Raw genomic sequence first — 20,347 nt, forward strand, 5'->3', positions numbered from 1 at the left:
ATCAGTGGTGCTGTAGCTTTGTATCACAAACTCAGAACAGTAGTTGGCTTAATACATGGTAGACATTTTCTGATCTAAGCTGAACAATTAAGAAAGACTAAGTTTTGGTTTGCAAAGGCTTTATTTCTGAATGTATGTGTGATTTTAACAAATACTTTCAACAAGCAAAACTGACAGTATTACATAAGTACAATCAATAATATAAGATAAAGTGCCAAATTATCTGAAATCAGAATATTCTGGATAAAACACTGGGAAAAACAATGGCTTTCCCCCATTTAAAAAGGCATAACAGCACCTCTTTTCTATTTGCTTCTCTTCAAGTGTTCAAAATGTAAGAACACTTTCCATGACACTGGAGGCAAGAGTTTCCAAACAGACTTACCTTTAAAAGCTCAGAAATTGGGATCAGGTGACATTTTACGAGAACAATTCAGGAGACCAAGCACTTTTAGTTTCAGGCACTGAAGGTGACGAACCTTCTGAAAATGGAAGGCAACATTTGACTTCTGAACAGGAATCAAGTCCCAAAATTGACTCTTTGAAAATCCAGCCTAACCCTGTACTGTTATAGTCAGGGGATTTCTGTTCTGCTGCTGTAAGCATATTCTTCAAATTTAACTTTTTCTTAATTAAGCATTTATCAGTTCTTTGTTTGACATATTTCAGTTTTTTCCTTGGTAACTCTTTTTGATCAGGAGAATTATAAGCAGCAGGGCATTTCCTTATACCCACGGCCTGGAATCCAAGCATTTCTGAAGGAAATACTTTTTGTGTGGTAGGAGGGACCCATTCATCAACATCAGTTTCAAGGTACTTAGCAACAGGACTGTTGTTGGAGATCTCTGGTTGTATAATACTAGATATAGTAGGGCTTCTGAATTTCTGGCTGGGTGTCTTTACATTTTTTGGACCACTAGGGATGGCTTGCTGTGCATCATTTACAGTGGAAATCCTTGTCTTTTTATAGTTAGCATCAAGGTCCAAATAAAAGGTAGGTAATTTTTTGAAAGCTCCTGTCATTCCATGAATTCTAGTTTGGTGGAATCCTATAACTGGAGTTGACTGTGAACATGGAACAAAGTCTTGGCTATCTTCAAAATCATATTCTGAATCTGACTGAAAATGAGGTGGAGAGGGACATGTTTTTAGATACAGAGAGGCAGATGTGTTTTGCAAGGATAATTTTTGTGAAGACTGGCTGGAGTTTTCAGAGAATGATCTCAATGAAAAATCAGATTCTGTATGATGACTTTCTGCCAAAGACTTTCCCCACTGTAACAAAATATCCTGTGACTTTTTGGTCATTTCTGTTGCCATGTCCATTTCTTTAGGACTATCATCAAAGAGATCAGCAGAAGCATTGTAGCCACCTTCATGACCAGTAGAACAGTTTACTGTTAGGTTATTAACAGTGTGCTCAAAAGACATTTCTTTCAATGTGTTCGTACTTCTATTTGGCATACTGCAAAGAGCTTCTAAAGGATATGTGAGTTTCCTGCAAATTGTCAAACTGTCACCCTGGTTCTTTGGCCGCCTACAGTATTGTTTATTTTCTAAGTTGTGAAGGTTGGAAACATCATTATACCTCCTAGAACTCAAAGTTGTCAACTTTTCACTCATTTTGGATAGTGATTTTTCTCCACATCCATTAAAATATTTGCTATTGAGACAAGAATGGTCAGTCTCTGAAGTATCATGCTTAGGTGAAATTTCAGCCTCATGTGGTGGAATTCTGGTAGGCTTAAGAGTAACTGTTGTGCCTGGGCCTTTTGAAGATGGAAACAGAGCTGACAGATAAACATTTGGTAGAAGATTTTCAGAAATGCCTTTTTCACTACTACTTATACAGATAGTCTCTGCTGTGTTCTCTGGTTGTGACTCCTTATGAACACTAGGACTTGGATTTGCTTCACAGTTGGAAAGGAAGTTATTTTTGCTGGAGTTTGCTTTGACTGTTGCTTGTGGTGATCTTAAGCTTATAGGTGGTGTATGCAAGGATCTAGTAGTTCTCTGTGTAGTCACGGATAACCTGCTGTGGTCTGCATGTAATTTACTGACGTCATTATCTAGATGACATTTCCTGCTACTGCCATCTGTCTGGGTTATAGCAATCTCACTTTCGATAGCTGCCAGAAATTTGTTTAGGCTTTCAGAGAGTGGAAGGTCAGCCCAGATCTCAGGGTCACAGTCCTGAGAACCCCCAGCTATCTCTTCAAGTCTGAGTGATGAAGGTGGACAGCACATAGATCTCTCCTGAAAGCTAGTGGGGGTATCTACATCATGATACTGGTGACATGTTAGCTCATGCTGGGAATATATATTTTTAACTTCCACTGCACTGTGGAAGGATTTTGTATTACTTGGCTCAAGGGGCTCTTGCACTTTCAAAGGGAATAAATTAGAACCAGGAACTCCAATTTCATGATGATTGCTATGAACCACACTTGGCTGATTAGCTTGTAAGCCAAGTTCTTCACCCAGCTTTTGTGCTGCACTCTTTTTATCCATATAAGAAACAGGGCTCCATAAACCCTGAATGGTATCATGGCAGCTATTGGAACCAGTGGCCTCTGCAGAGGAGATGCACATTCTGTTCTGGTGAAGAGTATCAATGGCCTTGCTTTGTTCTGAAGCTGAAAAATCATCATCATCTATTAATTGTGAAACAACGGAAGTGAGTTCAAGTGATAGCTGCCAGAATCCTGAAAAATCATCTCTGCCATGGGACTCAAAACAACAAGAACTGCTGTCAGGGCCACATATGCTGCTGACATCGCTATTTGAATTATCTAAAGCAAGTAAGTGGCTATTAGGTGCCTGGGAGCCACAGTGAAGTTTCCTGGTATCAGAAAGCTGCAAAAGCCGATGGAAATAGTCAATGACAGTGAAGCCTACGACACTTGGGTCTGGTAGAACAATCTGGCAAGCTACTAGTGCTTTAACTTTTCTCTTGTGGTCTGAGTACTGCTCTAAGAGGTTACTGGAACCTGAACCTTGTCCACGTTGGCTTTCAAAATTCTGTGAAAGAAGCAAATGAATTTAAATCAGAATAATATTTTCTTCCTTTGACTCAAATGTGAAACAGGGATTTAAAAGGTTAAAAACAGATGCAACTATAACCCCCACCCCTGTAATTTCAATTCCTCTAGCATTATAGGGTTTAATGCTAGAGGAATTGAAATTATGGGGAAGTAAACCTTGGAGTAAAGAGACTTGTCTTTAAATTCTGGTTCTAAAATTTCCTAGTGTTGGGACTTTGGACAAGTTATTAGGAGCCTTAGTTTTCTTATTTATAAAATAAGGATACAAATACAGGATTACTGTATTAACAATAACAGAAAAAACTATAGTGCTTAGCAAACAGTAGTTGCTCAATAAATGGTAACTACTATTATATTTCTCATTAGCTTCCATAAGCTTTGAGTGTTTAAAGGAATGTTCTCACTTTAAAAAAAAAAAAAAGAAGAAGAAAAAGAGCCGTCTGAGATTTTAAGGAAGAAAACCTCTGTAGCTCCTGGTTTCATCTTCCCTTTGGGTTTTCTCACTGTTCAGCTGTGAAGTGCTGTATTCCTCTTTTTAAAACCCTGATTGCAGTGTAGGCAAAATACTGATTTGTTCCCTTTAGCATATAAGGACAGAAAACGACTACTCCTTCAGTCAGCACATTCTCTAGACTTTTTCTATAGACACTTTTATAATTATTTAAGATGATCCTTCCTAACCTATTCTTATAGTTATCAACACTCAGTTACTTTGCCTTCAATGTTAGTTCCCTTTCTCCTTTTATAGATAAGATTAAAAAGCTAGAGTTGATGAAAGTTTTACTACAGAACCTGAACTGAATTTAGAGGGTACAGTAAATACCAAATATCAAAACAAAATATCTAACACTTGTGAATTTATAATAAATTTAGATTTTTAAAACTCTGAATGCATTTGAATGAGGCTCTTCTAACTTTTGAAAGAGGAAGTTGTCATACATGGTATTTTAACAGATCACCTATAGCCTATTTTTACAAAGCTTAAAGTGCTTCCACAGGCTCTCACACTTATGACTCCTAAAAACTATTTAGAAAATTAAAATCATTTCATTACAATGGAAATGTTAGCATAATAAGAAAGCTAGTCTCAATTACCGTCACTCCAAAAATAAAGCTTTGTCCAATAAAGCAAGTTTCAACTGCTTTAGTTAATAGGGTCTGAGTTGCATCACTGTCCAGTGTTTCTGGAATTTCGTTAGGATCTTCAATGTACCTTGATTGGAAAGAAAATAAAAAATGGGAAGAGATAAGCTTTGAAATTTTAACTTTCCATAAAGTCAGAAGACACAATTAGTTTGAAAATACAGCATGAAACTTTTGAGTTACATAAAGGGAAAAAAAAAAGTGACTTAAAGAGCTACTCATTTTGTTCCCTCTAGGTTCCTATAGCCTAGAAAGACAAAAACAACGGATCAAGTGTGAATAAAGTAGATGCCTGCCTAGTAATCAGGCCCAGCAATTATTCTAAAAGTGTCAGTGGGAGTAGTGCTGGGATCTTTAACTCTTCTCCTCAGAGCAGAGGGGGAAGTCTTTCCTCATCGCTGGCAATCCTGGCTGTGGTCCCTTGGCCCTTCCTTTCTTCAAATCACTTTGCTCTCAACTATAAGGAGATGAACAGAGATTTCCTCTGTTAAGTATTAGGGGAGAAGGGCAGAAGATTGAAGGGGAGAAAGAGCTTCAGTTGCTTACATATATCCTTACATTCTCAGAACATCTTAACAGGTCAAACTATGCAGATGAACTTGCAATGCAAATAAAATAAATGACAAAATTCAATTTCTGATATGCAAATATTCCTTCAAATAGCTTCTTCCACCTCAAAAGACCTTAGCCACTTGATTTGAATAATCCTTCAGTTTGAAACAATTTTACTTTCTTATTATATATTTCTCTAACTTGGATTAGAGTTTTGTAATTTAATAGTCTAATTAGTTTGGTTGGAGAATGGTTTAACATCATCACAATACGTATTCAGTAAATAAACATCTCTTATTTCTCACTTGATTATCTTTTAAATGAACTGATGATCTGAGGTCGAGTGATCATCTTTTTTACTAAATGCATATTACCTTAAAAACACATATCTTTGGGGGCTTCCCTGGTGGCGCAGTGGTTAAGAATCCGCCTGCCAATGCAGGGGACAGGGGTTTGAGCCCTGGTCCAGGAAGATCCCACATGCTGCGGAGCAACTAAGCCCATGCGCCACAACTATTGAGCCTGCAAGCCACAACTACTGAAGCCTGTGCACTACAACTACTGAAGCCCGCGTGCCAAGAGCCTGTGCTCTGCAACAAGAGAGAAGCCACCGCAGTGAGAAGCCCGCATGCCGCCACAAAGAGTAGCCTCCGCTCACCGCAACTAGAGAAAGTCCACGAGCAGCAACAAAGACCCCGCACAGCCAAAAATAAATAAAACAAACAAAAAACCCCAAAACCCCAACGTCTTCACATTCTATTGATGTAGGAAAAAGAATGCTTTAAATATTCTTACCTGTGCAAACCAGTGGCTGTAAGACCAAAAAATGCATCTAAGCAGCTTCCAAATACAGTAATACCAAATAATTTGTTTGATTCTGCAACTTTTAAGGCAAGCTTATATCTGTAACTGGCATTTTCAGCTTCACCAGTAGAGCCACATTTTGGACAATTAGACCTGGAAAAGTGGAGAAAAAAAGCATAGAGATGTTCACTAACTTTTAAAAAATATGATGTAAAACAAATCTGGAAAAGTAAAGATTAAAAATAATATTTTGTGTACAAAATGTCCAAGTTACATCCTTCTTAAACGATTTCAGATCAACCTCTTTTGAATTTTCTCTATTCATAACAGTTACTTTACTGATTTAAATTAAGTAGCACCAAATTGATAGAAATTGAAGGAAAACTGTGTGGGGTGGGGGGAGAGAGAGGGAGGCTGGCTGGTTGGTTGTTACTGGGTAGCTAAATCATCGTTAACAAATGACGCATATTACTGTCTGAGGTTGGGGGTGGGGGCAAACTAGATATAATGAAGTGAGCACCACACCAAATGAAGACCTGAGTCTATCTTCTGTTAAAAGGACAATGAATAATCTTGAAACATTTAATAAACATTTATACACAAAGTACCTAGTCATATTTTTCTCACTATTATAAGAATAACTTTACTTTCTTTAATTTAAGTCATTGAAATATGCTGAGAATTTATTAGATTACAAAAACTAGGTACAAAACATCTTGTTTAACTTGTTTGTAAGGCAATTATGGCCAAAGGCATTCTTTCTTTTGGGGGGGCGGTGGTGGTGGTTCATGTTTACTAGTGAAGATGGCCTAGGTCATGTTTAGACATTAGTTGATTTATTTTTTCAAGTTTGAATTCTATCAAACACTTTCTTTTGTTTTTTTTTTTTTTTTTTTGCCAAAGCTTTTCTTATCAAAAATAACCGTGTATGGGCTTCCCTGGTGGCGTGATGGTTAAGAATCCTCCTGCCAATGCAGGGGACACGGGTTTGAGACCTGGTCTGGGAAGATCCCTCTACCGTGGAGCAACTAAGCCCGTGTGCCACAACTACTGAGCCTGTGCTCTAGAGCCCGCGAGCCACAGCTACTGAGCCTGGGTGCCACAACTACTGAAGCCTGCAGGCCTAGAGCCTGTGCTCTGCAACAAGAGAAGCCACCGCAATGAGAAGCCCGTGCACTGCAATGAAGAGTAGCCTCCGCTCACCACAACTAGAGAAAAGCCCACGCACAGCAATGAAGACCCAACACAGCCAAAAATAAAAATAAATAAATAATTTTTTTAAAAAACCTACTGTGTGTCAAGTATAACACTACTGTTATATACTAGCAGTCTGGTCCTGGGATAGATACTAAATCCCTTAAATTTAGATTTCCTCATCTGTGAAATCCAGGGTTGAAGAAGGATAAAATAAGACAAAGTATAAGAAAAGAAAGTAAAGAAAGAATCTAGTACAGATCTTGTCAAATTAATGTGTTTAGTCTGCTTCTCCCTCATAATTATATTAAGTATCGTGATGGTTACCATCACTTCTACTTATGCTTCCCTCTTTTTTAGTTGTTTGCAATATCTCAAACTGTGCTACCCATTTTTCACATTCTTAATTTAACAAATTGACCCCTTAAAACATCTTATGGTAATGGTTAATCCTAGAACTGTTTTTTTCTTCATGTCGCTAATGATCTGGCTTAAAAATGTGAATAGAAAATAATGTTAGAGACAGTTGTATAAATTTGATTGCTGCCAGACAGCCACTAGGGGGAGCCTGAATTCCATGGCTCACAAGGTGACTCTTCTGAACAAAAGTTAATCCTTCATTTAAGAGGTTACTGGGGCTTCCCTGGTGGTGCAGTGGTTAAGAATCTGCCTGCCAACGCAGGGGACACGGGTTCGAGCCCTGGTCCAGGAAGATCCCACATGCCGAGGAGCAACCAAGCCCGTGCGCCACAACTGCTGAGCCTGCCCTCTAGAGCCTGCAAACCACAACCACTGAGTCCGCATGCCACAACTCCTGAAGCCTGTGCGCCTAGAGCCTGTGCTCTGCAACCAGAGAGAAGCCACCGCAGTGAGAAGCCCGTGTAGCCCCCGCTCTCTGCAATTAGAGAAAGCCCATGCGCAGCAATGAAGACCCAACGCAGCCAAAAAAATAAATAAATAAAAACAATAAATAAATGTTAAAAAGTTACTGATTCACCATCATTACATCTGGGCTAATTATTAATTTTTTTTCCACACTGATGATGGATTTGTGCCAATCCATTCATATAATCTTAACCAAATTGGCTGGAGTTTGTGTTGTAGTCTGGCCATAGAAGGAAGTGAAGGTAATCAACTTACCAGGGCATAAAACCTCATTAGTACCAAGCTCTAGTGAAATGAATTAAGTGTTTTAAATATATATTAGAACTTCTTTAAAAATTATGTACTAAAAATACATTCAGGTCTAATGTAAAATTCTTAGCAAATCTTAGAATTAACATGCATCAGTGTTTTACAGTTTACAAATGTTTTCAACATACATTATTTCCTTCTGATACATATACAAGGCATTTACTCCCATTCACAAACTGGGAAATTGGGGTGAATTTTTGCCCAATGTGACAAAGTTAGTGATTTTTATGACCAAATCCAAGGCTTTGGATTCCTTGCCTGGAGTTCTTTCTTGTATAACTATAAGAAAAGTATGGTTAATAATGAACTATCTTACAAATACAGAGTATCAATGATAGCCTAACAAAGACTAGTATTAATGCATTATTAGCATTAATGCATATACACACTAAATTATTTACACTTTTATGTTATATATAAAATGAGGATATTTATGTAGTTTCCTTTAATCCTTTTGGGAATAAGTCTGAATTGAAATAAATGTTAGTATGGACTAATACAGATCACAGTTTTTCAAACTTCAGTATGCATACCAATCACCTAGGGATCTACTTAAAATGAAGATCCTGATTCACTAAGTCTGGGACAAGGCCCAAGGTTCTGCGTTTCTGACAAGTTCCCAGGTGATGCCAATGCAGCTGTTCCTCAGACTACATTTTGAGAAGCAAGGGTAGAGACAACACATTCAAATCACAGTCCTCTGATTTAACTTCTAGAGGCACCCCTATTTCCAAAATGTCATTTGTTATTGAATAGCAGTTTTCAAACATATTTGGTCTCAGGGACCCTTTATACTCCTAAAAATTACTGAGAATACCGAAGAGCTTTTGCTTATGTGGGTAATATCTATCTATGTTTCCAATTGAAAATGAGAAGTTAAATGAAAGTGAGAAATTGAGAATTCTAAAAAATACTTATTAATACCTTAAAAAATAGATCCATTGCAAAGTTAACAAAAAGAACATATTTTTATGAAAAATAACTATGTGTTCCAAAGTAAATTAGTGAAAAGAGAGTGGCATTGTTTTATATTTTGCAAACCTGTTTAATGTCTGTCTTAACAGACAGCTGGATTCTCATACCTCCTTCTCTGCTCACTCTGCTGTGATATCACATGTCATGGAGCCTCTGGAAAACTCCACTATGCACTTTTACGAGAATGAGAGTGAAAAGGCCAATTATGCCTTAGAATTATTATGAAAAGTTTTGACCCCAAGAAGCCTCTGAAAGGATCTATCTAAAATAATACTTATATTTGCTACCTTTTTTGTTTGATACCAGTTAAAACACTGTTTCATTCATTTATTTTTCTAGGTTAGTGTATTTATATTTAGCCCCAAAGTAGAAAAATTGACGAGATTAGTAACCCTTTGAAAATCTGATGAAAGCAATGGAGACTCTCTCCCAGAAAACTGCACACATAACCATAACACACAATATTTGACATATTTCACAGGTAAAGGTAATGAAAAATATTTAAAATTAACATAGGAAAGGAAAGTTCTCAGTGCTAGAGACAGATTTCTAGACCAAAGGGATAATGGGTCCTGTTAAGTGAATCAGAAGGGCAATTTACATGTTTGGGCTGGCTGGATTGCTTATATGGACAAATGAGTCCCCTTTCTTGCTCATAATTTTTGGGAGTACATACACCTCCCCCATACATATATAAAATCATATATATATATATATATATATGTTTGTTCCTTCATATGAAATTACCATATTCACATATACAAATGTGTGTATATATATACACATATTCATATATATATATATATATATATATATGAATGATAATGAAGGACCAAACTAACTTTTATACAGCTGACCCTTGAACAACACAGTTCTGAACTGCAACAGGTTTACTTATACATGGATTTTTTCAAGAGTAAATATTATATAGTACTATATATTCTGTGTTTGGTTGAATTCTTGGATGTGGAACTGTGCCTATGGAGGAACCACAGGTATGGAGGAACTGCACATATGGAGGGCCAACTATAAGTTATACTGTGCAGAGGGTTGGCGCCCCATGTTGTTCAAGGGTCAACTGTACATATACTTTTTACATTTTTATGTCTTTATCTGTATCTTTATCTATGTCATGGAATCATTTTTGAAAAGAAATCTAATTTGGAACCCTAATTCAAGGCTGAGAATGGAGCTGTTGTTGAAACTAAAGTGGGTGCCCTAAAGCCCTACCTACTAGTTAGCACAATCCACTATTACTTCTCTAATCCTATATCTCCTTCTAGAAGCATGGAACCCTAAGGCTCTGCAGAACAGTAATTTGAAAACCACCACTGCTCTAATCTTGGAGGTTAACAAGAGAAAAAAGTTAATCCCATAAAACACAAAACCTATTGTGGTTGTCACTGAGGATTTAGGGTTCAATGAAAAACTTTTAGGGAGCAGTCTTTTTGCTCTTCACTGTCTCTAAAACCTTCTGCAAAGGCTACAGTGTGGAATTCCTCTGTCATAAACTCGCTGTGCTGTAGCAGTGAGGAATTTCTGTTTCCTGTGCTGGCTTACAACTGACTCCAGGTAATAAAAAAAGAAAGCAGAAATAACAGTAGAAAAGATAGCAATGGAAATTATGGGAATAGACTTTGTGTAGCACTGTCAATGTAATATCTGTAGAGAAGAGGCTATATTTTTGTGGACTACATTTCTACAGGCAAGGACAAAGTGCTGTGGATTTTATGTGACTAAATGGTCCAATTAGAGCACAGTTTTCTGGGGGCATCTTAAACTCTGGGAAAGAGAGGGGGAGGTCTCATTCTGCATACAAATTTCACTGCTAATTTAGAGGTAATATAGTAATTATGGATGTAGATAGCAGTCAGACTGTTTAGGCTTGAATATGTTTCTGCCACTAACTAGCTGGCTTTGTGATTGGGGCAAGTTATTTAACTTTTCTAAGCTTTAATTTTCTCCTTTGAAAGTTGGCATTAACAGTAGCATCACCTCACAGGGCTGTTGTATTAAAAGATATAATGCTTACAAAGTTCCTAGCACCATGTGTAGCATATAGTAGACATTCATTAATGTTATCTATTGTTACTACCAGTCTAAAGAGGTAAAAATGGCAGTATTGTTCAACCTAAATGGTTATTATAGATTATCTTTAAAAGAAATGACTTGGGGGAAAAAAACTCAGTTTTAAAAATGTTTCACATCTTTATATATATTATATATATATATAATATATATATTTTTATATATTATATATATGTATTACTAATTATGTATCACACAATGTTTGAAGCATTCACAATAATCCTATGAAGCAGATATTATTAGTTTCCCCATTTTGAGATCCAGATAATTTAAGTGGCTTGTCCAAGGCTATACAGCTTTAAGTGGCAGGGTTGAGAGTTGAACCCAGGCAGTCTGGCTCCAGAGAACTGTGCTTTTTAATAATCAGGATATAATGCAATAGGTAAAGTATACTTGCCCAAGAATACAACTATCAAGTGTCAGAGCCTATATACAACCCTGTCGTGTTTTCCGAAGCTTGAAATCGTTCCATTATACCACACTGCTTCTAAGAATAGGTCCTGATCAAAGGCAAACAGTCCCTGGGTTTTAGTTTTTTCAGAAAATAGGTAGGAACCTGAAAATGAGTGAAGCTAAGTCTAGATTGAAGGCAACCTAGACACTATCACATTGTCATTTATTCATTCATTTAACATTTATTGTGTATTTTCTATGAACTAAACCATAGGCTGAACGCTAAGGATTTAATGATGAATAACACAAATAGGTTTTCTCTCAGTTTACAAATGAGTACTTGAAAGAATGGCTTAATAAACAAAGAGTGAAAACTACTGGAAGGATGACTTACGAGTCCAGGTGTGGGTTGGAACTGTCAATTCCTCCCCATACAATGCTAACTAGACAAAAAAGACTAGTTAAGAATATTGCTGGCCTACTACTCTACTTACATACTACTAGGTACTTACTAGATATTCTTATTCTCACCCCTAGGAAGAGAGAATGTATTCTTAAGGAACTCCAACCCTAACCTCTCACCTGAACTCTATAAATATCAGAGAAGAATCCTAGGCTCTCAGGTCTACTTGGCCTGAATCTGGGCACCATAATAAAGTATTATGTGCCAAGCACTGTTCTAGGTGCTGAAGGATAGAGAGGTTACAATAACATAGTCCCTGTTCTCAGGGAGTTTATTCATTTATTAAAAAATAATCTGGAGATTATGCAAAAATAAGCAAACAATGAACAAACAAAAAACCCCTACACTATTTCCAGGGATATCCCAGAAGTGTACTAAGTTTTTGCACCAGGCTCGTGACTTCCTCTCTGAGAAAATAGTTTTCTTCTCTGAAGCAGGTACTTAGTAAAGACTTGGAGATAATATGAAACATGTCTCTAGTAATAGAGGATTACCAGCCAATTCTATTCCAGGATTTACAGAAGAACCAATCTAAGAGAATCTTATGTCCTGGTACAAATTTAATCCTTACTTGCCTTTGAGCCATAGGAAATCTACAGTGTACACTTGGCATTTTCTTTCTCACACTTTCAGGCTTTATTTTTACCTTTTGGAGACCAGGATTATCCGAGAGAAGCACTTTTGACATGAAGGATATATAAAACTAGAATTCTGGAGAGCAAGAACTGAGGCAAGAAGAAATTTTCTTCTTCTATTCATGTGTCCTCACTGTGGTCTGCAAAACAAAATAGCCTTGGGATGAATGGCAAATCTTTAATTGCATGTGTGTAATTCATTTCTTAGGAAAATCACTTAAACTTCACTGCAACACCAATAGATTTTTTTTTGTAGTAAATGTTAGTGTATTGGAAAACTAATTTTCTTCTTCTGTTTAATAATAAAATAAGATTTAAAACAGAGTAGTTCAAGCAAATATTCTGTTTTTAAATAAATGCTCCACCCCAGTAATTCAAAGAAAGGTATCATTTAACTTCTTTCAACATCTTTATAAGAAAGCTATATAGAACTTGTTTCCACTATTAACAGAAAGGAACTTAAATGAACTTACAGGAATGTTTAAAAGAACCTAAATTGGTGGGAAATAGTTCTTTTCAGCTGGAAAAAAAATCATTCATTAGATTTCAGTATGTATATTTTTACACAGCTTGAAGAGGAAAAAGAGACAATTTAGAGTGTACAGATAGAAAAATAAAAATGTTGCATGGTCAAATGAGAGTTCAAAGTGCTTTATGAGCCTTGTATAAAACACATCAGAGAAGTAAAACAATAAAATAGCAGTTTGCTTCTTTTATACTTTCCTTTTAAAAACTCAAATGTTGGTTTATCAAAAATTTTTAAATTGATTAGCTTATTTATAGCATAATATAAATGCTCTGAAATAAAAATCTCTGTACATGTTCAAGATAAAGCTATACCAATAAATTTTCATTTGTAAACACATGGCAAAAGCTTTCAACTTCTGCAAATGGGTGAAACTGTTTCTGAGACTGGCATCAGCAAATTTTGACAAAGTGGAAGTCATCAGTTTAAAAATAAAAGAATCTTTTAGGTATAGCTCCTCCTGAGGATAATCACAAATTTAGAAATGTGATTATGGAATGTGTATCTTAAAATGTTACTAATCCTGTCCATCAATCAAAATATTCCTGTGAAAATAAAATCTTGCCACCTAAGGCAGTAAGTTGGAAACTTACAAAGATTATAGATAAATGGATTTACATAAATCACCCATCTATGTTATTAAAGGGGGCATAGAAAAAAAATCTAACTCTGCTTAATTCTTGTTGTTATCCTTGTTTTTGAACCCTTAGGTATACATGACTAATAAGGTTCTACCAAAAGCAGATATGTCTTCCTAGATTTGGTTGTCACTTTAGGCTACATGGCCATCTCTAAGGACAAGGTAGAGGAGGTGATACAGGATACAAGGAAAAGGCAGAAAGAAAGGCCAGAGAACACTGCTGTTTTTAGTGCTACTTACCTCAAGTTCCTTCTTGCCAGTGCAATAAATGATGGAATGTATGTCAGCAAAGGCATCCTCCCTCTACATTTCCTCTAAAATCCAGTTTGGGGTAGGGTGTAACATGGTGGTACACCTGCCTATGACCTAGGGGAGATAAAATAGGACAAAACTCCTTCCTGAAAATGTCGTCTTTTACCTGCTTAAAATCTTGCTGTTTAGAATGAAGCCTCAATTCTTCACAATGCCTCTAAGGCCCTAGCTCATCTAGCCCCACCTCCTTTACTTCACCTTGTACTACTCGCCCCCTTAATCACTGCACTTCAAGCCATGCTAGCCTTCTTTCTGCTCCTCAAACACACCAAATAATCTTTCTTAGGCTTCTGTGCTTACCTTTCTCTTTGTCTAAAATGCTCTTCCCTCAGTACTTCAAATAGCTGGCTCATTCTCATCCTTCAATCTTTAATGTTACCCCTTAGAGAGCCCCATTTCATCTCAGGTAAATACTTCCTTCCTCTTAGTTTCTATGATATCACCCATTTTACTCCTTCATGGTACTAATCGTGCTCGTGATATATGCAATCATGACAATTATATATCAGATGATACATGCTTACTTCTTTTTGTTGGTTCTACCCCCATTAGTCTTAAAGTTTCATGAAGATGGAGACCCGGTCTATCAAGTCACCAATAAATGAGAAACATATATAAGCATATAAACACATATATAAACACATATATAAGAAATATTTGTGAATTTCTAAATTAATTGTGCAAGCACTAACTGCTGTTATTTTAAAAGGAAGGATGGTTAAATTGTCATTATTTAAGGGTTTATTGCCCTCTAGTGGAGAAATAAATAAATTTGAGAACTGAAATGAAAAAGGTCATTAAAGTATTTTTACTATTTGCGTTTCACTTGGTAAATTCCAGCAAATGGCAAAAAGACTTTCCATTCATTGGCTGGTAAAAAAAATGCAATAAGATCCTTTTAGACAGTCACTATTAGTTATTCCTTTTGTTATTTTCATAGTATTTTCTTATGATTCTTGTCATCTAGTTTGTTTTGCCTCTCTCTCTACTGCCTGACTTAAAGTATGTTGAATTAATGTTTGATGGATAACTGAATGAAGCATCAGGAATGAGCGAATACTAAAGTTAGGAAAACATGATCACAGACTTAGGAACAATTCCATATGTGGTATCTATTGCAATTTATCTTTCTTCTTGATTTTATTGGGAAGGATGGTGATATTGCATTACATTGCTTTCAGTTCCATCACAGTCAGCAAACCATATTCCAATTTAATAAGTACAATATATTTACTTATTTATCAATCATTTATTGTGCAGCTGATAAATACCAGGTGATGGGAATAATAAGAGATGGACAAAATATACAAGGTCCCTACCTGGTCACTAGACTTATAGTGACCAATAACCACACCAAAAAACTGAAATTGTGGACAATTCTATAAAGAAAAAGTACAGATCAGAGGACTGATCTAGTGTTAGCTTGGGGGAATGGGGAGAAAGAGAATAGTTAGGCACACAGATAACCTTCTTTTAAAAAGTACTTTCGGGCTTCCCTAGTGGCACAGTGGTTGAGAGTCCACCTGCCAATGCAGGCGACACGGGTTCGTGCCCCAGTCCAGGAAGATCCCACATGCCACGGAGCGGCTAAGCCTGTGAGCCATGGCCGCTCAGCCTGCGCGTCCGGAGCCTGTGCCCCGCAACGGGAGAGGCCACAACAGTGAGAGGCCCGCATACTGAAAAAAAAAAAAAAAAAAAAAATCTAAATATTTCTTATTTAAATATTTTCTAAATGTCTTTTTTAATTAGAAAAATCAATAAATATAATAAAAACCTTGGGTCCTCTTAATCTCTCACATATAGAAGTAGAAACAGGAGAATGAGATGGAGAGAGAGGGAGAAAAGTATAAATGTTAGGGAATTAATTAGGACCTTAGTTGGCTTTTGTTTTGATGGCCAGAGATTGCTCAAGTCAATGTCCAAGACTGAAGACTCTGATAGACTTATGCTTATGAAAATATGCTGGGTCCAGGTGGGCATATTATAGTGCATTTTTAATTTAACATGGAATACTCTGGAATACTTGCTTTCTCTGTTTCTAGTCATGGGAGATGAACTATAATCCAAGATGCTTTACTAATTTATCACAAAAAATTACTGTCACAAGGAAGGAACTCATCTTAAAAGCCCCTATCTTCTTTTGGATAAAACTAGATGTTAAAAAAAAACATATTAAGCTAAATTATAAACAAAGTTACTTGAAGAAGGGGCATTAGGTGAAGCAAATATTTAATGGAATCATGCTAACACAGGTGATGCATCCTTTTCACACTAGAGATGCTTTGGGTTCTCAAACTTTAGTGTGCTCAAAATGACCTGGAGGGATTGATAAACCACAGATTTATGGGACCCAACGTCAGAGTCTGATTTCATTAAGTCTGGGGTGAGGGCTTGAGAGTTTGCACGTCTCACAAGTTTCCAAATAAGGCTTATGTTGCCTACACTTGAAAACTACTATTAAGGCTTTTCAGCTTAATTCAGCTTAATTCCCTCATTACCAAGTTTTTAATAGCCTATAAAAAATCACACACATACATGCACACACACTGATACAGTTTTTTTCCTCCTCTGGACTAGATTAGAAAATCCAAAATAACTGGGCTAGACTAGAGAATCTAGAATAATTCTTCCTAAGTGTTAGATCATGGAGAAAAAATTTAATTAAGTATTTAATGTGAATTAGCCTATGGGGAGGGTGGTGAAGAGAAGTGTAAGATGTGGATTCTATTTTAATGAAGTTTATAAACTGGTTGGGCTCATAAATTCTTCTGAATGCTTTACAGTTCTCTCTCTTATACGATTATTTGATCCACTCAGAGAAATTAAATAACTAATTAAAGGTCAAGAAGCAGGTAGCATCAGGTCTGCAATTCATGACTGCTGATGAGTAGCTCACCAGTCTTTCTAGTCCATTACATTGTTTGCTCAAGCTTCACACAAACTATTTGTATTTGTTTCAAGACTGTGACCAAAGGATGAAATCACTCCTTTAAAAAACTAGTCCCCACTTCTAATGGCATACAGAAAAGGAGATATGACTAACTCTTTTTCCTTTCTTCATTCCTTCCCAAACTGTTCTTGCTTTGCAAGAAAATCTTTGTCACTTTGTTGCTCTCAGATTTCCCGTTTCACATTTTACAGGACAAAGAGTCCTCAGCTATGGATAGGGTGGGTATTCTGAGTTGCTTTATTAAAACTAACTAATGGTCTCCTCAAAGGGTGCATACTTTGTCTAATTTTTCTAAAGGCAGTCATAACAAGTCCCTGAGAAATGATTTTCTGACATTAACATGAAAAATCTGGAAAGGGGAGAGGCAGGCAGGAGATAAGAAAATTAAATAAGCAAAAACCAGACAAAACCTCTTTCGTTAAGAAAATTAAATAAGCAAAAACCAGACAAAACCTCTTTCGTTTGGAGAAGTACTGGTGAAAAATATTTTAAAAACATTAGCCAGGAAAATCTTAGTGAGTATAATGCACAGTTTGTCCACTGCATTTATGATAGGTAAAGTACTATTCTAGGGATGGGGAAGGGAACAGAGTTACAGATAGAAATATCAGGATCTATGTTCAAAGAATTTATAATCTATTGGCTAAGACAGACAATGTAGAACTACCAATGAAGTGGCACAAAGGTACACAGCATGTATAAGTTCCAGACTTCCATATCTCAACTGCTTATCTGACAGCCAAATGTATTTGGGTATCTCACAGTCATCTCAGGGCTTAATAGGTTAAAAAAAAAATCTGAATTCTTAGTTTCCTTTCAAACCTCTTTAATAGTAATTTTCTCCATCTCAGTAAATGGCAGTACTCTCCAACTAGTAATTCAAGCCAGATACCCAGGAGTCAAGTCATCTTTCATTCCTTTCTTTCCCTCAAGTCTAACATCACATTCATCAGTCTTTTTTGACACCCTCGAGTCTATTTCCGCATCTAAAAACCATCATTCTGGGACTTCCCTGGTGGCACAGTGGTTAGGAATCTGCCTGCCAATGCAGGGGACACGGGTTCGAGCCCTGGCCCGGGAAGATCCCACGTGCTGCAGAGCAATTAAGCCTGTGCGCCACAACTACTGAGCCTGCACTCTAGAGCCCGTGTGCTGCAACTGCTGAGCCCACATACCACAACTACTGAGGCCTGCATGCTCTTGGGTCCATGCTCCTCAACAAGAGAAGCCACTGCAATGAGAAGCCCGTGCACTGCAACAAAGAGTAGCCCCCGCTCGCCACAGCTAGAGAAAGCCCACGCGAAGCAACGCAGCAAAAATAAATAAATAAATAAATAAATAAATAAGAACCATCATTCACTCTTCCCCTAATATATTCTACCACCAGCTTAATCCAAACCACCATCATCTCCTGCTTATGCTGCTGTATTAGAATCCTAACTGTGTGATCTGGTCCCTGACCATTTCTCCAGACTCATCTCATAAAACTGTTCTTTCTGAACATGATCCAGCAACACTGCTCTTTTTTTAGGTTCTTGAACACTAAGATGCCAAGCTCTAGACTGCTTTAAGGTCTTTGCATAATCTATTCAATCTGGAATGTTCTTCCTTTCTTCTGTTGCATGGCTGTCCTTTAGGCGTCAATTTAACTGTTAACTCCTCAGAGAGGCCTTCTCAGACCAACCTAAATCAAACAAATTACACTTTATTCTTCTTAAGTCCACCCATAAAAAGTTTAAGTTGCATTAGAACAGGAATCTCGGACTTCCCTGGTGGCATAGTGGTTAAGAATCCATCTGCCAATGCAGGGGACATGGGTTCGATCCCTGGTCCGGGAAGATCCCACATGCCGCGGAGAAACTAAGCCCGTGCGCCACAACTACTGAGCCCGTGCACCTACAGCCTGTGCTCCACAACAAGAGAAGCCACGGCAATGAGAAGCCCATGCACTGCAATGAAGAGTAGCTCCCACTCCCCATAACTGGAGAAAGCCTGTGTGCAGCAACGAAGACCCAATGCAACCAAAAATAAATAAATAAAAATTAAATTAAATTAAAAAAAGAACAGGAATCTAACATCTTGGTCACCATTGTAATCCTAGTACCTAGCAGTTCTTGGAACAGAGAAGGGAGGCATTTAAAAACTATCTGTAGAATGAATAACTAACTACTGAGTGCTTTGTGACCCAATCTTGCAGGGTTAGGAAAGGCTTCTTAACTTAGAAGGCTTCATAAACTGAGACCTGAGGAATGAGTAAGAATTAGCTGTGTTGGGGATGGGATTTAGAAGAGGTCTGGAGGTGAGGGATAATGGTGCATTTGAGGAACTCAGAAAGACAAGAAGGGCCCTGTGAACCATGTTAAGTTTAGACTTAAACCTGAGGGCAAATAGGAGGGACTGAAGGAAAGGTTTTTAATGGGGCATGCCCAGATCAGATTTGTGCTTTATCAGCCTCCAATGTGGTGTCTGGATTGAAATGTAACAAGATTGAAAGAAGGAGAACCAGCTGGGAGGTTACTGGCATAGTTATGTAGTAGTCGTGCTGAACCAAAGTAATGACAGTAAAAGTGGAGAGAAGTGTATGGATCTGAGCTATTCAAGAGGCTGGTATGACTGGCTGGATGTGAGAGGTAAGAAAGGCACCTAGAAAACTTTCAAGTTTCCCAAGGGGGTGCGGGAATAGGAGAGGAAAGGATTGGGAGTTTGGGATTAGCAGAGGCAAACTATTACATATAGAATGGATAAACAACAAGGTCCTACTGTACAGCACAGGGAACGATATTCAATATCTTGGTGATAAACCATAATGGGAAAGAATATGAAAAAGAATATATGTGTATAACTGAGTCACTTTGCTGTACAGAAGAAATCAACACAATATTGTAAATCAACTATACTTGAATAAAATTTTTTAAAAAAAGTAAACTTTCAAGTTTCTGGTTTGAGCACACTGCTCAGTTAAGCACTTTCCCTCTGGGTCGTCAAAGCAGTGTGGAAAAGCCAGCTACCTACTTATCTCCGAGCACCTCAAAAGTCGCAAGTAGCACCTTTTCCTCCCTGTGTGTCCGGTTCCAGACGCTCACCCGTGTCCACCTGATGGCACATACAAAAGTTAGCTGAGTGACTGCAGCAGCACTGTCTCAAATTAAAATAATTGACCATACTCTTTTACGCTCATAACCGCCCTTTTCTAGAAGAGACTGACTCCTGAAAAAACAACATAGAATGCACTGAGTCTCACTCAGAACGACGTTAAGGGTCTCGTTAGGAGTCTCCGGCCCTTGCTCCCCGAGAACCTCCTCTCCCAGCTCCTCACCTGAGGCAGAGGACCAGGACCCTTGCCCGGGCGAAGCACAGTGACGCAGTCCCGCAACACTCGGCTGCAAACGGGCGCCCTTCAATCGAATCTCCCGCGCTTCCTTCCGCCGGAAGTG

The 20,347-nt window shown here is 37.6% G+C and overlaps 1 protein-coding gene across 1 annotated transcript; it reads right to left on the reverse strand.

Annotated features, from left to right (window-relative positions):
- Positions 1 to 412: 412 nt before the first annotated feature.
- Positions 413 to 20,335, reverse strand: DDIAS (DNA damage induced apoptosis suppressor). Its single transcript, XM_067038404.1, has 6 exons — positions 20,230 to 20,335; positions 13,892 to 14,017; positions 12,497 to 12,625; positions 5,535 to 5,696; positions 4,140 to 4,257; positions 413 to 3,021 (listed from the first exon to the last, which is right to left on the reverse strand). The coding sequence occupies exons 3-6, from the start codon at positions 12,607 to 12,609 to the stop codon at positions 421 to 423; spliced, it is 2,994 nt and encodes a 997-aa protein (XP_066894505.1). The 5' UTR covers positions 12,610 to 12,625; positions 13,892 to 14,017; positions 20,230 to 20,335; the 3' UTR covers positions 413 to 420.
- Between the last annotated feature and the right edge of the window lie 12 nt (positions 20,336 to 20,347).

Source organism: Kogia breviceps, chromosome 7 (assembly GCF_026419965.1).
Source record: "Kogia breviceps isolate mKogBre1 chromosome 7, mKogBre1 haplotype 1, whole genome shotgun sequence".
NCBI classification, from domain to species: domain Eukaryota; kingdom Metazoa; phylum Chordata; class Mammalia; order Artiodactyla; family Physeteridae; genus Kogia; species Kogia breviceps.